General features: G+C 39.2%; 1 protein-coding gene across 2 annotated transcripts in view; it reads left to right on the forward strand.

Annotated features, from left to right (window-relative positions):
• LOC145988677 (hemolymph lipopolysaccharide-binding protein-like) overlaps positions 1 to 22,321 on the forward strand; it is a 74,780-nt gene extending 52,459 nt beyond the window's left edge. For both annotated transcript variants that reach the window (XM_083123748.1, XM_083123747.1), the window contains exons 3-4: positions 3,126 to 3,380; positions 21,559 to 22,321. In XM_083123748.1, coding sequence (XP_082979874.1) covers positions 3,126 to 3,380; positions 21,559 to 21,719 — 416 coding nt within the window. In that variant the 3' untranslated portion in view covers positions 21,720 to 22,321. The remainder of the gene's footprint in view (positions 1 to 3,125; positions 3,381 to 21,558) is intronic.
• The last annotated feature ends 1,176 nt before the right edge of the window (positions 22,322 to 23,497 follow it).

Genomic DNA, 23,497 nt, shown 5'->3' on the forward strand with positions numbered 1-23,497 from the left:
TAATATAAATTGAAATTTACTCATTTTCTACAAAACTGTATATCAGCGGTGGCCAACCTTTTGTTTGTTTGAGGGCTAATATACATTCTAAGAATCACTGGCGGTCTACTGATCTTATTAGACCTAACAACGAGAGTCTAAAAAAGGAAGCAAAGGACCAATACCATAAAATTGACATCGATTATTTTTTCTATGTATGTATTTATTTATTTATTTATTAAATAAGTTTTGGCCTTAGTATTTACTATATATTGTAGTTACGGCGTTCACTCTTCATAATAGACTGTAGACATTTAGACGCAGAATTTTACTGCTGCTATAGTGCTGCAATTTTCGTCCTGTAACTTTCTTTTACTGTGCTATTCTCCCTGCAAACCCATCTGTGATATGTTCGATTGTGAATGACTACTGATTCTAAAATCAGGTCTACCATTTCAACTGCGGAAAATTGGTGCCGTGGGTAACATATTGAGCTAATAAAACTGCTAGTAAAAAAATAATTTAAAAAGTGCGGGCGCCCCACAAAATATTTTGTCCAGAGGCCTCCAAAAACCTTGATACGGCCCTGTATCTGACACTTGCAACATTCGGTTAGTGTGGTTAGATGGACCGTGCATATGTACGGTATGCAGGCTTAAGTAAAAAAATAAACACATATTTCAAATTCAGAAACATTTTATGTTAAAAAGTACTAAATAAGCACATATTTGGATTAAGTGTTATTTCAGTGCCCCTGTAAGACAACCACAGTGCACCGCGGCACACACTTTGGGAACCACTGCTCTAGGCGAAAGTTTACACATGGCACCCAGCGGAAGGCATTTCTGGCAGAAATAAACTCTACTGCAGGCATCATTACTCATTTTAATCACATTTTGAGAACAGTTGAGGCACATTCATCTTATTCAAATTAAGTTGTATTTTCCGAACCAGTGCAGTTTGAAGCTATCATGCTCATGCATTGTCTACAAGTAGCAGATGATTTTAACTGAACACACCAGCCTCCCGCTCCGTGCGAGAACAAAACTTCATGCATCACAAAAAAATCGACTTAAGGGAGGCCATAATGAAGTTCACCAAGTGCACAACAGAACATGTGGAACGACCATTGGCTATGTTCATTTAACTTTAAACTCGTGCGACTTTCAGTACATGACCATGGATTGCCCCTGCCCAAAGCTTCATGGATCGCCCTCACATTTCCTGACTCCCATTCACCCTCACACACCCCCACCCTCACTTTTGCCCTTCTCCTCACACACTCTCACCCTCACAAGTCTTCAGAGAGTGAGGGGAAGGTCTATCCTCTGAAGGGGGTCTGCACCTAATACAATACAAATTCCTTGCAGAAAGTCAGATTTTTCAGAGCTCTCACAAACAATTAAAAATTAATGCATGTAATATGGACTAAAATCACACATATTGTAAACTGAGGCTGTAGAGGGCCATTCAACATCAGAAAACACAAAACACGTGAAACATACAACGTCACAGAGGTATGTCCAAGCACCAGATACGTGTTAGAATGCAACACTACAGTATCTAGGATGTTGTCAGGATCCACAAAAGTGTGTTGTATTGTAAGTGAAGGAGTAGTTTATCCTAGGTCTCCATGCCAGATCATCCTATTGCTCTGCATTTTTTACGTGTACTTAAATAAAAAATCAAATATATTTACTGTTTTGTGTGAATAATAATAGACAATTTATTGCATACAGTAAGGGAAGTTTGTAATTAAAATTGGAATTTATATTGGTACGCAGTATCAAATTGTTTATAATATGTGGGTGTATCAAATGGGCAGATACATCATACTGCAGGAAAACACTTAGGCTGTCAGTCTGATTGTTTATCTGTCTTTCAATAGAGACTTTCCACAGAGTGCCATTGCTAAATTTTTGAATGTGACATTTCAAAAGTAAAAGTATCTGGACTGTAATATTTTTTTTTCAAATCAATGGGTACCCGAGAGCAACCTTGGGGAGTAAAGATGGCTGAAGCATGGTGCAGATCACTTCACCTCCAAAATGGCTGAGATTGAGAATGTGTGGGCCCTACCGTAACATCCCCTTAACGCACCTTCATGGCACGGTGCTGTATGCTTGGAGAATTTTACCTTGTTACCTTACCTTGCCATTTCCAAATACCATCCATACATTTTTTCCCATTCAGACTCATCTTGAGCATATCGAAGCTTGCTCCATAGGAAAGTCATAAGTTCCCCACTTTCAAAGATATTTCATTGACGTGTGTAAGCTCAATCCAAGGTTGTTTCAATGTCATCCAGGCAGCTTGTGCTTGATCCATGAAATTCCGTTTTGCGAAGCATCCTGGCTTTCAAAGACATGTCGTAATGGTCTATATCTTCTTCTCTCACCAGCTGGCCTTACCTTACATCATATACAATGCTCAAAGTGAGGGAGAGAGGTATTCCCTTACCTAGCAAATTTTTCATAAAACAGTGCTTCCCAAAGTATGCACCGTGGCTGGGTTTCAGGTTCCATTATTTTCACTGAAATTATTATATTGTTTCAAATATTAGCTTATTCAGTACTTTTCACATATAAAATGTTTCTGAATTTAAATATGTGTATATATTTTTAACTAAGGCGAGCAACCTAACCACACTAACTGAGCGTTACAAGTGTTAGAGAGGTAGGCCCACATTCTGACTAGGGTGCCTCGGAAAAATCTTGAAACACTGGGGGTACCGTCAAACGAAAACGTTTGGGAACCTCCGTCATAAAGCATTCCTTTATGTTTCATTGTCATTATGTTAAACAATAGGAGCATCTTCCTAGCTAATCCCAAAGCTCTACCAAACATCCCTCCAGCTAAATTTTCCACTTCAGGGGCTGATCATGTGTTTCTTTACCGGTATAATGGTTTTCTACAAAATGATGGAAAAACTGTCTCTGGATTTTTAAAATTTCCTGGTGGTTAATGGGGAGGCACTAATCAACACATTCTACAAGGTTTCAGCTTAATACTGTATTTCAAATATTCAGGTTTGATCATTTTCTGGTCTAATTTCTCTGCACTTACAATGCTAATCTTAAATCTATTATTATTATTGTTATTTCCAAGAAGTTGCTAAACTTGTATTTGTATACTGGCTTTTACAGCTTCATGCAAGAGATTCCTGACATACGAACCTGGGAAGATAATCAGAAGGTACATATATAACAGTGAACCAAGGACCTGGGACGAAGCAGTTGTCATTTGTTCATTGCAAACCTCACACCTCGCAATCATCAATTCAGAAGAAGAAAAATATGTCATTCAGAGCATTGTAATTAATTCAGTTCGATCCACGAAGGGCAATGTTCTATTAGGTTTCCACGACAGGAATATTGATGGTTCATTTCAGACTGTTTTAGGTACGTTTAGTTGTAGTTAATTTCAATCTATGTATATTATATCTGTAAATGCATAAATGTTTAGTAAATCAACATTCATACAAGCGGGAAAATGGCCAGTGAGATTTGATAGAAATACGTATTAAAATGGAGGGGGGGGGATTTTGCCCTCCTCCACCCGCATACTTTCAGATGTATGCGCTTATGTCCTGGTACCTGAAAATTAACCCAGGGCGTCAGTTCCGCGATCTTTTTTACAGATTCCCCTGCTTTTCTTTTATTCATCCTCTATTTTCCTTTTTTTTACAGTAATTCACTGTGACATTGGCATGAATTCCCCAATGTGAAGAACCAAATTTGTTTGGTTATCCTGAACAAAGTTGGTTTTACAGCATTCTATGAGATAAGTAAGATTAAAATGTGTGTTAGTGGTTAACATTAATAATATTTATGAATACAGATAGAAAATTACATAAATGTGTAAGTGTTTGGGTAATATTTTGTTAGGATAGGTTATATTGTGTGTTGTGTGCATTAGGGATGGCCAAACGGATCCGGATCCAAAAGTTAGGGATCTGGATCCAGATCCGGATCTGGGTCCAAAAGTTTCAGATCTGGATCCGATAGTTCCGGATCTGGATCCAAATAAACTGGATCCGTTCGGATCCGGATCCGAAAGTATCGGATCTGGATCCGGATCCGAAAGTTCAGGATCCGAAAATCCGGATCCGGATCCGAGAGTTTTGTATCTCAATCCCATTATAATATTACCACACCTTAAAAGGTATTATGATCTTCGATTACAAAGAAATTTTTCATTAGTTAGTCCTACAAGAATTTTTTTCAAGTGTTGTTCCTAAAATACTTTGCTACGGATCGGCTAACACACACGTGCACAAAAAATAATCTTACTTGTTTAACATAAAATGTCAGAGGTGATTTTGTAAATGCCATTGAAACAAATATGTATTCATTCAAATGTATTGGAAACGGAAACACACTTAAATGTGAAACGTTCTTTAGTCAAAAGAACATGATTTAACTAAAAGAACAAATAATAAGTTCACATGAAAGACTCGAAAGCATACACATGATGCCTCTCAGGGTATGGGGTAATATATCTCTTCGTTGTTCAAACTAAATAAAAATCAAAGTTAAGTTTGCAGTAAGAGAAAGGAAGTCTATTTTACTTCTTTGCAAACTAAATACTTATATTCCTAACATATAATCCATGTCACTCAAACAAATAAATCTTCTTACAATTCAACTTGATCACTCTATTCCAAAAACCGAGCCCGAACTCCTAAGTCAAGACAAAAGACACTCGTAATTGCCATGGCAACAGCTCTTAACAAGATAATTATATACAGGTTTGTCACTATCCTGACATTATCAGTGATAGGTAAATTACAGACATTAATATTAAAAAACAATAAACATTTGCACCAGAGAAAAGATAATTAATAACAATAAATATTTGTGCAATGGGAAAGGACGTGTCAATTGCCCCCTCCGAAGAAAAATCAAAATCGACGACGAACTGGAAAACTTTCAACAGTCTAAGCCCCGCGACAAGTTAAGTTTGCAGCAACTTTTCGCCCATGTAGACCCAAACGTGTGCGCAGAATATAGTTCCGCTGCAATACTGCCGATTTCCTCAATGTCTGTGATATGAACAGCTCTGCGGTCGAGGCAAGACTCGCACGGGAGATGCTGAGCGCCGTTCTCGCGCGGTTTAATACATAAAACCTGCTGCAAACTTAACCTGTCGCGGGGTATAGGAGATTTTGGTTTCAATGTCTGGAAAACAGTTTATAATTCCTCATGTATTTAGTTCACAAGTTCTGAGATAAAACTGGATGCTTGAATTTCAATTTTTTTTTTTACAAGTTGGGACTTCTGATACATCATAAATAAACGATGACACTTCATACAAATAAGAAAACCAGATCAAATAAACATTCAGCAGCCTAATAAAATATGCTCTCATTCTACAACATGTCGTAACCACAAACTCATAGAAAACGTTTCAAGTGCCAGGCCTTTCCAAAGACACCTTCCTATGGATCGTGAAGATTTCAACTTAAATAGGTTCTTCGTTCCATTTTCAAGTATTTTACTAGAATCAATCTTTTTCTTCATATATTCTGGTGAAGGAATCCATTTCTAATGGCTAGCTTTAAATTTCCGGACCCTCATTTACTTGTCTACGGAATTATTCTCTTCTAGCTCCTTTTTAAATCGACACTCCATCCACCATTAAATATACTTTTCATAGTTTAAGACTGAACTCAGTTTTATACTTTCGCAGAAACGATTAACCAACAGGAGATTTTATGGTAAATCTTTAAGAATTAAGATTTCCATTAGAATGGTGTTTTCAGTAGTTTCGAGCACTGAGTTACGCTTGCCTACAAATTCTGAATTCTAGTTCTAGCTCACTGAATTTTTACACTGAACGGCTTGCCTTAATTTACATCTAAATTCCTTTTCCTCGTGATTTATTACAAGTATGAGTTTCTTATCTTCATCTCCAGAATGGGAAAAGTCTTTTGCTGCTCCCAGTTTCACCCGAGACTACCTAACAAAAGGGGACGTTTCTATGCTAGGCGGGGGTAAAATCCCGCACCTGGTCAAGATTAGATCCGGTATCCCAACAGAAGTTCCTCGTTACTGCCACACTACGCTGTTGCTCAACGCTGGGATATGGTTCAACAATGTCTGTCTGCACGCCACTGCTCGTCACTTGAGTTCCGGGAGCATTATTGCTATCTCTCGGTGGAGATAAACGTTGTTGACTTGGCGAAGAAAACCCGCTGTTAGGATACGGTCTATCGTAAGGATTACCTCTGGAAGCTGGATATTCTCGTCGTGATCTAAACTGACGCTGTTGACGGTAATTATTTCCATTTCTAGGGTATGGACTCTCAGCTGGGTTACTCCTATTTTGTTGCTGAACTAAGCGAATTCTAGACGTTCTTTGAACATCTCTGCTGTTTTGTTGGGAGCCAGTTTCTCGTCTCCATGTAGACCGCCAAGCATCTTGTTCCTCTGCTTGCTCATATCTCTTAACAAAATCCGCTAAGAGATCCACGGTGTTCGGAGCATGAGCCAAGCACAATTGCTTTACTCTAAAAGGTAGCTGTCCGATGATTAGGTTAACTACTTCCTGCTCGGTGTAATGATTACTCAGATTCCTATAGGCAGAGTACACAGACCAAACATATTCCTCCACATTGTTATCATTCTGCTTATTGTACCGCCTAGTCCTCACAGACGCCAATTCTCTCTCTTTCGCTTCTGTTGAAGCAAAACGCTTCTTGAACTCTCTGCAGAAATCAGAGTAAGTGCGGAAATCATTCTTATGCGAATAAAACCAGCGATAGGCCTTTCCAGTTAACAAACGTGGAATGATTTCAAGCCTATAATGTTGAGGAATCTGTAGAATTTCAAGGTTTGTATTCAATTCCTTTAAATATATTTCAGCTGAAGTAGCGATAATATTGCCGTCGAACTTTCTCATAGAATTGATGTCTGCCATTCTAGGAGTTACCCCAATGTGTACCATGCGTGAAGCAGGCTCTCTTCTGTTTCTTCTGCTGCGAGCAGTTGATTCACTGTCTGAGGAGCTGGATTCGTTCATCTTCTTGTACCTCTTTTTCCGTGAGGTTTTTCCTTGTAGGTTTGAAGCTTCATCTGAACAGATGGGATAAAATGTCGATCTTCCAGAACCTTCATCAACACGGTGGATTTTAGGATGATCAGAGTTCGTCTGGATCTGTAACCTATTCAGCTGATCAGAAATATGAACAATTTCACTACAGATATGACCAACATCTGAGGAAAATTTGTCTTGTTTAGTTTCAACTGTTTTCCTCCATTCTTCGTCAGCTTTTCGGTATCCCTCGGTTTCATTTACATTCTCAGCAAGTTTCTCTGCCACTTTGTGATTAATGGTATCTTCTAACTTGTCTGTGATAACAGTTACCTGGTGATTCACATTTTCAAACACTTCCTTTCTGAAACTGCTCTGTTCTTCAGCGATTTCCTTACGAAAGTTACCCTGAGATTGTTCAACCTCTTCTCTCAACAAGGCAATTTCTTGTTGCACATTTGATTCCACTTGTAGAGAGTTTGCTTCACATATCTGACGTAAGTTAACGATCTCTATTTGAATGCTTTCTTTTATCTTCTGTTGATTTTCTTCCATTTTTACAGTCAAATTGTCCAGTCTCCGTCCCATCTCCAAAGCAGATTCTGTGAGTTTCGAATAACCCTGTGAAAACTTCTCTTCTAAGCGCCTTTCTGATTCCACCAGATTTCTACCACTTTCCTCTAACTTTAAGTTTAAACTGCATTCCAACATGGCTACATTCTCCTGAAACTTAGCTTCCAGATTGCTGGAACTTTCTCTAATGTTTTCCTTAATTTTAGTTTCCATAGCCCTTGTACTTTCCTCCAACATAATCCGTATTGAAGAAAGCAGGTCTGCTGTAACTGGAACTGACTGCACTGGAGATTCATTTTCCTCAGCCGACGATTTACTTGCACTTCTCAACATCTTCTTATCCATATTTTTCTAGCACAGAATTTCCATCACAGTCACAAATCAATTACTCTTCACGAACACACAAAAATGAACACCACTAACGAAACAACAGATTTCGAGCCCCGCGTTGTTGCGCCAAAATATTGAAACGTTCTTTAGTCAAAAGAACATGATTTAACTAAAAGAACAAATAATAAGTTCACATGAAAGACTCGAAAGCATACACGTGATGCCTCTCAGGGTATGGGGTAATATATCTCTTCGTTGTTCAAACTAAATAAAAATCAAAGTTAAGTTTGCACTAAGAGAAAGGAAGTCTATTTTACTTCTTTGCAAACTAAATACTTATATTCCTAACATATAATCCATGTCACTCAAACAAATAAATCTTCTTACAATTCAACTTGATCACTCTATTCCAAAAACCGAGCCCGAACTCCTAAGTCAAGACAAAAGACACTCGTAATTGCCATGGCAACAGCTCTTAACAAGATAATTATATACAGGTTTGTCACTATCCTGACATTATCAGTGATAGGTAAATTACAGACATTAATATTAAAAAACAATAAACATTTGCACCAGAGAAAAGATAATTAATAACAATAAATATTTGTGCAATGGGAAAGGACGTGTCAAATGTGAGACATTCCAGTCCAGGATGAAACCTTTAACACATATAACAAGATAGAAATGTTATACAAAAATTATACAATTATTCTACAGTTACAGTTTTACAAATTAAAATAAAACATTATAATATATGCAGTGTTATATAATTACAAAGTGTAAGACTAACAAGGGAGGTTATCTAAGTGTCCCCCTCCGATTTCCATGAAACTTGGCAGGTGTATAGTGGGGCCCAATGGAAGAAATATGTATTTTTTTGTTTCAGCTAAAAAACTGTTTTAGGGGGCAAAACCCCCTCAAATGTCAAGATGAGGACAAATTGAAGTGAGGATCTGACCCCTGTGTCCCTCTCCGATTTCCATGAAACTTGGCAGGTGTGTGTATAAACGGGCCCAAAGGAATAAATACGTGTTTTTTTTGCTTCGGCTAAAGAACTTTTTAGGGGGCAACCCCCTGAAATGTCAAGATGAGGACTAATATAAGTGGGCATTTGACCCCTGTCCCCCTCCGATTTCCATGAAACTTGGAAGATGTATAGAGGGGCTCAAAGGAAGAAATACGTGTTTTTTTGTTTCGTCTAAAAATCTGTTCTAGGGGGCAACCTCCCCTCAAATGTCAAGATGAGGACAAATTGAAGTGAGTATCTGACCCCTGTGTCCCCATCCGATTTCCATGATACTTGGCAGGTGTGTGTATAAACGGTCCCAAAGGAAGAAATACGTGTTTTCTGTTTCGGTTAAAAAACTGTTTTTGGGGGCAACCCACCTCAAATGTCAATATGAGGACAAATTTAAGTAGGCATTTGACCTCCGTGTCCCCCTCCGATTTTCATGAAACTTGGCAGGTGTATAGTGGGGCCCAAATGAAGAAATACGTGTTCTTTTGTTTCAGCTAAAAAAAACTTGTAGGGGGCAAAACGCACTCAAATGTCAAGATGAGGACAAATTGAAGTGGGGATGTGACCCCTGTGTTCCCCTCCGATTTCCATGAAACTTGTCAGGTGTGTGTATAAACGGGCCTAAAGGAATAAATACGTGTTTTTTTGTTTCGGCTAAAGAACTTTTTAGGGGGCAACCCCCCTCAAATGTCAAGAATAGGACTAATTTAAGTGGGTATTTGACCCCTGTCCCCCTCCGATTTCCATGAAACTTGGGAGATGTATAGAGGGGCCCAAAGGAAGAAATACGTGTTTTTTTGTTTCGTCTAAAAATCTGTTCTAGGGGACAACCTCCCCTCAAATGTCAAGATGAGGACAAATTGAAGATGGGATCTGCCCCTGTCTCTCCCTCCGATTTCCATGAAACGTGTCAAGTGTATAGAGGGGCCCAAAGGAAGAAATACGTGTCTTTTTTTTGTTTCAGCTAAAAACTGTTTTAGGGGGCAAAATCCCCTCAAATGTCAAGATGAGGACAAATTGAAGTAAGGATCTGACCCCTGTGTCCCCCTCCGATTTCCATGAAACTTGGCAGGTGTATAAAGGGACCCAAAGGAAGATTTTTTTTTTGTTTTATCTAAAAAAAAACGTTTTAGGGGCAAACACCCTCAAATGTCAAAATGAGGACAAATTTAAGTGGGCATTTGACCCCTGTGTACCCCTCCGATTTTCATGCAACTTCGCAGGTGTATAGAGGGGCCCAAAGGAAGAAATAAGTGTTTTTTTTTGTTTCGGCTAAAAAACTGTTTTAGGGGGCAAAACCCGCCTCAAATGTCAAGATGAGGACAAATTGACGTGGGGATCATCTGACCCCTGTGTCCCCCTCCGATTTTCCACGAAATTTGGCATGTGTATAGAGAGGCCCTATGCCCCCTGTTTCTTCCTATGCCATATTTACATGGTTTCGGGGTCAGATCCCCACTTCAATTTCTCCTCATCTTGACATTTGAGGGGGGGGATTGCTCCCTAAAACCGTTTTTTAGCTGAAACACAAAAACATGTATTTCTTCCTTTGGGCTCCTCTATACACCTGCCAAGTTTAATGGAAATCGGAGGGGGAGACTTAGACCTCCCTTGTATGTGTATTAATTAATTACAAATCTATATACCGCGTGAGGCACCTAAAAGTACCACCTGAAATAGCGAAGAAACCAAAAACAGTAGCGATGTGAGGTTTGCGTGAAACAATAATATGAAATGGGACTCGTAAATCGGAGGTATGGGGTGGGTCGAAAAATATCGACAAATGGGGCATCTGGAGCAAAGTCATATTTTTTAAAATGGAACGATATACAATAACATGCCTAATATAAAAGAGCACATGCAGAGAAACACAACGCCGTTGGTCTCATGCATCTACTGCACATAGGAACAAAGATATGGCCATGTGAAAATATGTAAACAAACTAACAAGTGGCCCACTTGACCGTCAGTACCACGGCATGTAAGACTTCTCAGGTGCCTGACAGAACTGCCTTTACGCAGAGCAAGTTTTAATAGCAGGTCCACGAGATCGTGTTAGTTCATAGCAAGCAGTCGTCAGTGACGTGCGGTGACGTCGACACTTGGGGTAGCAATGAGTGGTGTGCCCAATGGATCATAACCCCCCCCCCCCCACCCCGTTTAGGGTCCAGTATTCCTAAAAGAAGAACGTCAAATACAGGAAAAATTGCAATGTTAGGAATGAGTACAAAATATTGTACACATAACTTCCACCCACTTTCGAAAATCAAAAACGATTTGATTTGACTACTGAGCCAGAGATGCCGGATTTAAATCTCGGCTTGGCAATGGGTGATCTTTGTGTGTCCCTTCATCAATTCTATCGTATCGTCTTCGCGATTAGCCAAAAATGGCGGAAAGCGAAGTAAAATAAACCAAATGAAACAATCAATCAATGAATGATTTGATTTGATTCGCTTGTTTGACACATTTGGTTAATCGCGAAGATGATACGACAAAATCAATGAAGGGACAAAAACAAAGAACACCCATGTCCAGGTAGGGGTTCGAACCCAGAACTCCTGGTGTTGTAGCACGTTGTGGTAACCACTCCCCCACGGTTGGTTGATATGATGGTTGATTTGACGTTTTAAGTCCATTTTATACACAGAAAGGTTAATCGGGACTAGACCTGTAGTTTAATGTGGGATCCGAACCACCATATGCCTACATCGGGTACAGATCTGGGACCACATCCACCCCCCCCCCCCACGGAGGTCGGCCGACAACAAACATGTCAGGTAGGCGCTAACCATTCGGATACTGCATTTTTCCTGAGTAGTAATGTTCAATTGAATTTTTGAAATACCATCTTTATATATGATTAACGTTTTTTTTTCAAATATTTTGCATTGCTTGATTTCCCTAATTTCCCCATCTCACGATCTCGTTACTGAAGGATCAGGGCTCGAGCCCTGGGCTTTGCATGAGTGTTTCTTTGCAACCAATCTTCACCAGTTTAATTTAATCAACGTTCATCGCCATGGCAGAAATTTGGTAAAGCGATGGAAGAGAGAAGAAAATACAAATAATTTCCTCCCAGTGCACCTGCAGGGCACTGTGAAATGAGGAGCCTAGAATTCTCTGTTTATGATTGTCCCTCACGACTTTCCAAGCTCTTAGCTACTTATTCCGATTAAATCTATACAGCTAGAAAAAGCGATGGGTAACAAAACACAACTTTAAACAAACCTTTTTTCTACTTTCTTCAATGATATTCATTTGGCTTTTTGAGTTCTGGGATACATTTTTCATTTCTAATTTTCTCATTATTCACTGCAGGCAGAGTACAACACACAAGAACAAGAATGCACGCTCGTCACAAATTCCGGCCTGAATTGTTATTTGTGAGGTCCGTTCATTACTTTCATCATATCATCACTCATCCTCATTTTCGCGATAACCAAATGTGGCAGAAAAGCGAAGTAAAATAAACTAAACCAACATCAAGAATTAGAATGCGCGTTCACTTGCCCAAATAAGTAAATCCGTATTTATGATTGTTTAGCTTATCCATTTTTTTATTGGAGGCCAAGAGATTAGTATATTTAAATTAAACACTACTAAAACGAGAACAAGAGAGAGCTTGAGAAAATATTTGATAATTAATCATTATATATTCCATATTTTAAAAAAAGCATAGCCTAACATTTTTGTCTGCACATAAGACGTTCCAAATGCATAAATAATAAAATTACATCCCATATTATACATACATATTGTACAACGTGTAAAAAGTAGTGTAAATACAGAGGACAGAAGTACTGCAGAAAAATTTCCCCTTAGTTCTTTTAGAGGATTTACAAAGGAAGCGAAGAGAATCCAACACCCTATCTGTCCTATAGGAGATAGACTGGAGGACCTGAAAGCACGGGCTTTCAACCATGGGAGCGGGGGCGAGGGGGCAAGGGAGGTAGAGGCAGAAATCTTCCCTTTCCCTTCGAAAACCCGTTTCTACCTGGAACTGTGAGGCGGAGGAAGAGCGAGCTAGGCCGCTGAACGCACCGAGGGACGAGAAGCGCGTGAAAAAAAGTGTTGCATATGAACTGTGGCTTCAACAAAACAATAAATATTGTGATTTGAAAATAATTAGAGATTTGAGATTGATTGATCTATCTCTGCTAGACTAGCTACTCCTCAGTGCACGTCACTGGCAAGAAGCCTACCATGTGTACGCAGAGAGATATCCGGACAGACAGCCATCTCGACGTCTGTTTGGTAAGTTATTTATTAAATTAAGAGACACCGGAAGTGTAACACCACGAGCACGTGTGCGGAACAAGCCAACTACAGGTGAGGCAGGTGCAACAAATGTTCTCGCCGCTGTTGCTGTGAATCCGCACGTTAGCTCCCGTGAAATTGCCAGGGATGCTGGGATGACTCAGCGAAGTGTATTGCGCATTCTGCACACACACAAGTTTCACCCATATCATATCTCCCTCCATCAGGAACTTCACGGGAATGATTTTGTGGACCGTGTTCGGTTTTGCACATGGTTGTTACGACACGACACACCCGATTTGTCACGTATCCTCTTCACTGACGAGGCAACTTTTACCAATCATGGAAATGTCAACCTAAGGAACATGCACTATGGTCGGTGACAAATCCACACTGGCTTCGCCAAGTGGAACGCCAGCGCCCATGGAGTGTAAACGTGTGGTGTGGTATAGTGGGTGAACATCTCATTGGCCAATTTTTTATACAAGGGACACTGAATGCTGACCGATACATACAGTTTTTACAACATGAACTGCCTGTACTATTGGAGGACATACCACTTCAGACAAGGAGGGACATGTGGTACCAACATGACGGGTGCCCAGCTCACAGTGCAAGACGTGCTACAGCATGTGGAAAAATACATTTCCAAATCGTTGGATTGGACGTGGAGGGCCTGTCAAATGGCCGGCTCGTTCCCCAGATTTGTCACCGTTAGACTTTTTCCTGTGGGGAAAGCTGAAGGACATTGTCTACCGGGATGTGCCAACAACTCCAGAGGATATGCAACACCGCATTACTGCGGCCTGTAGGGACATTCCCTACGAGATGCTACATTCTGTGCAACGATCTTTGCATGGGCGCCTCGTTGCCTGTATCGCAGCTGACGGCCACCACTTTGAACTCACATTTGACAGGTTTTCGCTTCTTACGCAGCGGTTCTTCGACATACTGTCATGGTAATTTTCATTATGCTGTAACACTGTCAAATACATGGTGCTGACGATGTCTACTGTATTTTTTCTTCCTTTGACACGTTCTGTCTTCATCTTGTCCAATGGCTTCCGACATCTCATACTTGTACATGCCGTGGTACTGACGGTCAAGTGGGCCACTTGTTAGTTTGTTTACATATTTTCACATGGCCATATCTTCGTTCCTATGTGCAGTAGATGCATGAGACCAACAGCGTTGTGTTTCTCTGCGTGTGCTCTTTTATATTATGCATGTTATTGTATACCGTTCCATTTTGAAAAATATGACTTTGCTCCAGATGCCCCATTTGTCGATATTTTTCGACCCATCCCATACCTCCAATTTACGAGCCCCATTTGATATTATTGTTTCCCGCAAACCTCACATCGCTACTGTTTCTGGTTTCTTCACTATTTCAGGTGGTACTTTTAGGTGCCTCACGCTGTATATGTGTGTATGTATGTATATTATATACAGGGTGACTGGTAATTAGATGTATTCCCTGAAAGGGGTTAAAGTAGAGACAATTTGCAATAAATTTGGCCATATGATACCCCATCCGAAAATTAGTAGTTTTCGAGATAATCAAATTTCTATTGTTTTTTTAAAAAAATGACAATTTTCCACATAAAAAGATGAATTGAGAAAAAACTGCTCATTGTATGGAACTTATTTCAGCGTTTTCTGATAGCTAACAAATAAGTGGTTCGTTGAAAAAAAAAGTTTTTCCCAAATAACAATCACATGTAAGTACTGGGTGGGTCTAAACTTACAAGTGATGATAAAAAAATGCACTCTTAGTTTACTTGGCAACGTATTAATAACAAAAATGGTATGACACGAAGCGTACAAATTACTTAAATTTCTTCCTTGAGTCATCAGCTATCCAACAAGTTACAAATGTTGCTAACATTCACATTTGTGTACAAGAAATAATACTTCATTCATCTTCATGTGAATGGAATCAATGTACAATACAATTAAAGAACATTGCACGTCTTGCTCAAAGTGGGCACCTCCGTTACGAATGCAGACACACAGGTTTTTATGGACATTTGGTCTCTTAACTCGTGATGTGATGCTGTCCTTGATGTGTTGACCAGCTGTTGAGATCCTCTCCCAGAGCTCTTCTTGCGAGTTTACCGGTGTCTTGTAAACAAAGTCTTTCATGTGGCTCCAAATGTAAAAGTCGCAAGGCGTCAAATCGGGGGATCGAGCCGGCCAGGAAATCGGGCCACCTCGGCCAATCCATTTCTTTGGGTAATTGTCATCCAGCCACTGTCGCACGCCCAGGCAGAAGTATGGATGGGCGTCATCAACAATCATTTGATCGAGCCATTTTTCCTGCCCAAAATCTTAAATAATATCACTCATGAACATTTTTTGAGGAACGGGATGGCAATGTAGTTGGAGGATGTGCCTCTAGCTAGAAAATGTGACATGATTTATCAGCATGATGACTGCCAGCTCGATCCCCCGATCGATTTGACACCTTGCGACTTTTACATTTGGAGCCACATGACAAGACACCGGTAAACTTGCAAGAAGAGCTCAGGGAGAGGATCTCAACAGCTGGTCAACACATCAACGACACCATCACATCACGAGTTAAGAGACCAAATGTTCGTAAAAACCTGCGTGCCTGCATTCGTAACAGAGGTGCCCACTTTGAGCAAGACGTGCAATGTTCTTTAATTGTATTGTTCATTGATTCCATTCACATGAAGATGAATGAAGTATTATTTCTTGTACACAAATGTGAATGTTAGCAACATTTGTACCTTGTTGGATAGCAGATGACACAAGGAAGTAATTAAAGTAATTTGTACGCTTCGTGTCATACCATTTTTGTTATTAATACGTTGCCAAATAAACTAAGAGTGCATTTTTTTATCATCACTTGTAAGTTTAGACCCACCCGTTACTTACATGTGATTGTTATTTGGGAAAAACTTTTTTTTCAACGAACCACTTATTTTATAGCTATCAGAAAACGCTGAAATAAGTTCCATACAATGAGCAGTTTTTTCTCAATTCATCTTTTTATGTGGAAAATTGTCATTTTTTAAAGAAACAAAAGAAATTCGATTATCTCGAAAACTACTAATTTTCGGACAGGGTATCATATGGTCAAATTTATTGCAAATTGTCTCTACTTTAACCCCTTTCAGGGAATACATCTAATTACCAGTCACCCTGTATATATGTATATTAGCAGGTAACAATATGTTATAAACACATTCTTACTTTCCAAAGAAGCGCATGTGGGATGGCAAAACTGATCCGAAAATTCCGGATCCGAAAAATTTTAGGATCTGGATCCTTAGGATCCGGAAGCAACTGGATCCGGATTTTGGATCCACCAGGATCCGGATCAGGCCATCCCTAGTGTGCATTAGTGTTTATGAATGAGATGAGGGGTAGTCATTAACATGATTCTATGGATGTTAGGTAGGTTCTATGTTAGAGTATGTAATGTTTTAGATAGTGAAGTATTATTATTGGCTTTGAGGTGTAAGTATTAATACTAGGAATGAAGAAGGGATATGAAAGAACGAGTGGTGCTTGATGCAGGGATGGATACTTGCGAGGGACCAGCAAGAGTTGGTCGGGCTGGGATTGACATCAGTAAGATGGTTGGTACCCGGGACATAATTAGGAAGGAAAGATGGAGGGAGATATTTCCTGGAAAGTATCGGGTACTTTAGTATGTTCGTAGTAGAAATATGGAGAATTGTCAAGAATTAGTGAGAGAAGTATGCAGTGTTTAGTGACAAGAAAAAAGAATATTAGATCACAGTTAAAATAATAATTTAATAATAATAGTAATAATAATACAAGTATGTGTTATCAGTATGTTGTAGCACGTGACCTAACATGCTCCAAAATACGCTCTTGTCTCTTTCACCCCTTCCCATCTACATCCATAGCACAAAGCAGATAAAATTTTGCAAGGTGCGTTTCCTTATGAGAATAAATAAACCAATCTTGTTTAGATTCACATATTTGTAAGGTTGCCTTCATTTCTTGTTAGAAAACATGATGCCAAATGATGTGAAAAGGAAACAAACATTGGTCCACATCACCTGCAAATTAAATAAGAGGCAAAATACTTTTTTCAGAAAAATGAGCCCATCAAGAAGTTTGATTTTCTAAGTAATTGAAACTATAAATGCAAGTTACTGTGCATGCCATTTTAACAATTCAGTAAAACAGAGGTATGAAAAAAGTGCATTGGAATATTCGCAACAAGATACACTTAGGTAACTGAAATCACAAATTTTACAATTCACTAAATTACAAGAGCAGAAAATGAATGTGGAACACAAAATTGTTCTCGTTCATTGATTGATTTTTAGCCTTCCAACTGCAAAGCATTAGGTACAACAATGAAAGGTCCATTTGTATGTATGCATCAGGCATACAGGTAGATCGTGTATTCTTGTCCTGTGCGGACACAGCCTACTAGTAGAAGTGACATGAGAGGTAGACGGATCTCTTGGCCTATCAAGTAGATGATATTAAAGATGGCAGACACCATTCAGTAGCTTTTGTATCTAGAAAGAATATGCAGTGGAGTAGTTGCAGTTGTTCATTAATACTATTTCAAACGTTAAAAGAATAAGCTACTGAGATTAAAAACTTATTATTGAATTATTACTATTGGGTGTCTATCATGTTAACAGGAACACAAATTAAATGTTCCACGAGTTACGAACAAATTACTACACTACTGTCCCCATAAGCCGACACTGTTTCCCATAGACAATTCGAATGCTAAATCAACTTATACGAGATTAATCTCGTAGTATGTTTTGAAATAATGCCCTAAAGAAAATAAGGCCCCTTATCTCCCCACTGGTACCTTTCTACAGGAAAAAAATTGGATGATCACTGCCCTTTCTTTTTGTATTTAAACAGTGAAGCATCCAGCCCGGATCTTCAGGGACAGCTACGTACAGTGATATTATAAATGGTAAAGTTTCCTGTGCATATAGCACCGTGCCATGAAGGCACATTTAGGTAGGGCCTCACATATTTTTGATCTTGGCCATTTTGGAGGTGATATGATTACCCTTCAAGGTTGCCTCCAGGTACCCATTGACTTGATGCTGGGTGAGCCCCAGAGCGACAAGGCTGGAAAATTCTGACCTTAGATCAGCCACCGAAGTAATTGAACCTGGGTCTTTCATTTTGCAGTCAGATGTCTTACCAACTAGACTACCGCTCCAATTTGTAAGTGACAGTAGTGAATTCATACTGTAAATCTTGCTACAAGTGTCCAGTGTGTGAGTAGTAGTGAGAAATTCAAATCCAGTGTGAGTTACTCTCCCCAGCTACTCCAAACATTCACACTTAAGGTAGACAGAGGTGTTAGTGCAGGTCCAACTTGAAACTGTAGGTTCAATCTAAATTAGTCTGTCCGTGCATAAAGTAGACTTAAAACAAAAACTCACAGAAACAAACATGAAGACTGATGTTATTGTCAGTACTGAGGTGAGGCTACTTCCAACATTTACCTAATATATACGGACAAGCTATCTAACAACAAAAGCTCATTGAAGTCATTGAAATAGAAATAAAAATTCTCCGATCATAATGAATATGAAGAATAAGTTCGAGAAAGCACAACACAGATTGAGTGATGTATCCTATTTGATAATTTAGATTAAAATGTTATATTGATGTCCTCAAAGGAGAATTGGCTTTTGGATGAATATGATTTTTTTTTTTTGTTGGCAACGGCCCCCCACCACGGGTGTCAATATCCAGATTTACCCATGGTGCTAGCTTTATAAATGCTGGAGATAAGATAATCTTGTTCACTCAGGGTTCGGGTATGCTCAATGAAAGTTAGTGTTGACTTAACAAGTTTATTACACTGGGGGTAAATGTATATATCCACACGGAACAAATTCACAATAACTTCTGATATAACTTCACTGCACTGAACTACGTCGTCCCTGAAGATCCAGGTTCGAAGCTCCTCTGCTTGAATTGTTGGAAAGGGAGGGCAGTGACCATTCAATTTTCCCTCTTATGAGATACCAGTGGGGAATTATGGGACCTTATTTTCTTAGGGCATCAATTAAATGTTGCATTAACATCCATCTTCTGGAACACCGGGTTGACTTATGGGGACAACAGGGCATTGGTTTGCGAACACAAGGAACATTTAATCTGCCTTCCTATTAGCAAAAAAATTGTACTAAAGAACAATATGAATTTAATGTAAGCTTGTAATATTTAAAGCTTATATAACTTTAATACTTCAACTAAATATTTAATTTAAACTAAGCTAACTGCAGTAATTAATGAACTGCTTTTTCACCTTGAATGAGAATCTAATAAACGGTGAACGCCATCTTTCGTATAATCTACGAGGGCTGCTGGAAAAGTTTCTGCAATCAATATGAAAGAAGACATGTGAAATTCTGGGAATGGCTTTATTGTTTTTCAAAGTATTCAGCATTAAGATCGATACACTTTTGCACATGCTCAAACCAATTTTGAAAGCATTTTTTTCCACTCTGAAGCTGATGCCTCAGAAACAGCTGTTCGGAATGCGTCAACAGCTGCTTCAGGTGACACAAGTCGCTCACCAAGCATCTTATCTTTCATGTGTGGGAACAAAAAGAAGTCATTAGGTGATAAATCAGGTAAGTAGGGACTATGAGTCAATAATTTGACATTTTTACTGGACAAAAAATCAGCAGTATGGTGTGCTGAGTGGGAACTGGCATTGTCGTGGTGAAGAATAATGCGATGATTTGGGTTTCATTTACGCAATTCATTGATGACCTCTGACAAACAAATTGTTGTATACCACTCAGCACTTACAGTCCTTCGATCTTCCAAAACTATTGTCTCATGTCCGGTATAACTGAAGAAACAAGCAATCATTTGCTTGGCAGCACTCCTCGAACGAACAACTTTTATTGGTTTCGGCTCACTTTGAAACACCCAAACAGTGGATTGCTGTTTAGTTTCGGGTTTGTATGTATAGATCTAAGTTTCGTCTCCTGTAACGACGTAGTACACCAAATTTGACTTGCCTCACTTGAATTTTTTGAGCATTTCCTTACACCAATTTACACGAACCTGTTTTTGAGCTTCGGTCAAGTTGTGTGGGATCCAACGGCTAGAAAGTTTCCGTACTTTCAGATGACCATGCAAAATCATATGTATTGCTTTCATGTCAATGTTCAAGGATGCCTGAATCTCACCGTACATCACATGCCGATCTCTCTCAATCATTTCACGCACAGCATCAACATTACTGGCAACAACAGACGTGGATGGATGACCTTCACGAAATTCATCACTGAGAAATGTGCGACCACGCTGAAATTCAGAAAACCAATTGTGCACAAACCTATTGGTTTGCTTCATCCCCAAAAGCCAAATAAAGTCGCTCGATGCATTGTTTTGGTGTTAAACTACATTTGAAATCATAAAAAATCATTGCCCGAAAGTGTTCACGAGAAATTTCCATTTCTCACACGAAACTACTTCTTCAAACTGCTGTGAAAAATAAACGAATAGGCTTAAACAAATAATCAAAGATAATTTAAACATAAAAAAAGGTCTATTCTTCAGATGTTTATAATAGTGGAACACTAGCGCCACTGTTGGTGGTAGTTTGCAGAAAATTTTCCAGCAACCCTCGTACCTGGTAGGCCGAGAAGTATTGCTACTTCCCCTCTCCGTTCTACCAGAGTAGCCAAAAGATGAAACCACTTCGACGACGACTCATATAATCTACTAGTAGGCCGAAGAAATAGATACCCTTTGTTTCCGTTCTACTAGTAGGCCGTCTCCCAACAGTAAAACAATTCACGAACTAACCGTAACCTGCTACAATGCATATTCTTTCTACAGGTAGGCCACACTTGGTAGGCCGAGGGATATTGCTATCTCTCGTCTCCCTTCTACCAGAGTAGGCCACACTGCAGAAGGCCTTTTTATTCCTGAGTACCCGTGTGCTTGCAAATGCTGGGCTATTTTGCGGGAGCAGAGCTCGTCCATGAGTCAGCAAAGGGCCAACACAGACTGACTGGGCTGTGGCCGCATCGCTGCTTATATGCAAATCTGAGAACTATGAGAGCGCTGATTACCATAGTGTGCCATCTACGTATACGGGATAACAATGATCTATTAAAACCGTAACACTCCCTAGAGAGATACGGTAGAACTTCATTGTCTACCAAGCATTGCAGTGAATTCATATGTAGAAACGATAACAGAACAGATAAGATTACACAATGCAATTCTCAACAATGATAAGAAAAATAACAAATGTACATCCTTGTGACAATCTCGCAGGATCGTTGCATGTTGCATTTTACGTAAATTTATATATGTAATTCAATATATTTAAATTGCAGGGCAAGTCCTACAGACTTTCAACTCGTGGTCTATTGGAGAAGAAAGCAAACGTGAAGGCATGGACTGTGGAGCAATGGATTATTATGGTTCTCTGATTGTTGTACACTGTGATTCTCAGAGCCCCTTTCTCTGTGAATTGTATGAAAATATCTTTAAGTAAGTTACAGATTTGGAAAATTACAAGAACAATAAATATTAAGGATTAATTTCTTTATATTATACTGTAAAAAATAATGTTACCTCTGCCACCAAAAGAGTGGCAAAAATGGAAGGGCAAATGCCCCATTTAATCACTGCTACTGTGCAAGAAGTTATCCCTCATCATACATGGAGTTCTGGTTGAACAGGACTTCATGAATAATAATTTTTTTCACACGGATGTGTGTGAGAAAGGTCAGTGAAGATTACTGTCAATATTCTTGAAAAAGTCAATGCAAATGACATCTTATGCCAAAGGAATAGAAGCCAGTTGAAGGTTATTTGGTTAAAGCACAGAGCTGTATTATCTGGTGAGGACATACATAGTACTACAGGAAAACCTCTTTAATTCAAAGTTCAAGGGACCAAAAATATCAACTTCAAATGAAACGACTTAGAGTTAGCCAAACTTTACCAAATAGCATCTGTTTGTTTTTCAGTTAGAAATAAATCAGAGTATAAATTACACCCATAACAGATGTTTTGAACTTGGCAAAGCTGACAAAATAAGCACTATATGTACTATATATTATTATTCTGGAGATTAAAGAAACTTTGCACATATTGTATTTACTCAAATACACCTTGAAAATCCTGCGTTCGGCCTTGGTGAGCAGCTTACAGAGGTTTCAAACAGATATGAACACCTTTTATTTTGTATAGTAATATGTTTTGCACAGAATAGCGAGGTCTCTCTCATGGCATTTGTTGTGGAAAGGAAAATAAAACATGAAAATGTTTTCACCAAAAATGATATCCTGTTTTAATTGTGCACAGTTGTTGCCGACACAAAATTCTTAAAATTCCACTTGCTGAGAAACCTGTTTGCATTGAGACCTACAGAAAGGAAAACAATTTCTGACTTATTACAAGCACAACTCGTAGGATCTTTACAGCAGTCAGCAAAAGCCTAGAAATAATCCAGCAAAATAATGTGTTGCATTTTTTGTGGACCTACTAGAGTATTCTGTTACAGGAGATAACTAAGCCAAGCGTCAAGTCAACCTTGCAGCAGGTTTTCGTATATGTAGATCCAAACGTGCGCACAGAATATAGTTCCATTGAGATGGGTTCTATTCCGACACAACTGCATACTTGCAAGAAAACAGTTATTTAATTTGTAAAATACAGACAAAATAATACATCCATTAGCAGGTATGTAGTTGATCGGTTGCAATCACTGTGCAGATGAACTAGGATCCGCAGATTTGTCAACTGGAGTTTGTATTGCGCTGAAGAATCGCTAAAGATCAAGAGCGAGTCGAGCAAGACTGAATACATTGCAGAGCACGTGGAATCCGTGATACCAGTGTTGCACATCCCACTATTTTAACCCTGTTTATTGTGGCTATACAGCGGCAAGAATGGCTGAATCGAGGTCTCCTGTTCAGCACGCGGTTTTACCCTAGTGTTATTTTGGGCTTCATCCGAAGGGAAAAGCTCTTCAAATCAAGCAAGTTGTTTTAAATGCATAATCCTCCTTACAACAACATGATCAAAGTAAAACAGGGCATGAGGTGATTTGCCGTCAATGTGCGCACGAACTGTATCACGGGTGCTGAATGATTTGTGGTTTAAGTTTAGGAAGAGGACAAGATTGTTTGTTGTTTGACGACAAAAGAATCTCCGTGGTATTAAAAGATATCGCCGTGATAAGAAACATGTTTATTATTTGGACGAGACGTGCTTTAACTCTGTGGGGGGAGGGGGTGTACATTGAATCAAACATTGAAGTAAACC

This window comes from Lepisma saccharinum, chromosome 6 (genome assembly GCF_977018435.1).
Source record: "Lepisma saccharinum chromosome 6, izLepSacc3.1, whole genome shotgun sequence".
Lineage (NCBI taxonomy): Eukaryota > Metazoa > Arthropoda > Insecta > Zygentoma > Lepismatidae > Lepisma > Lepisma saccharinum.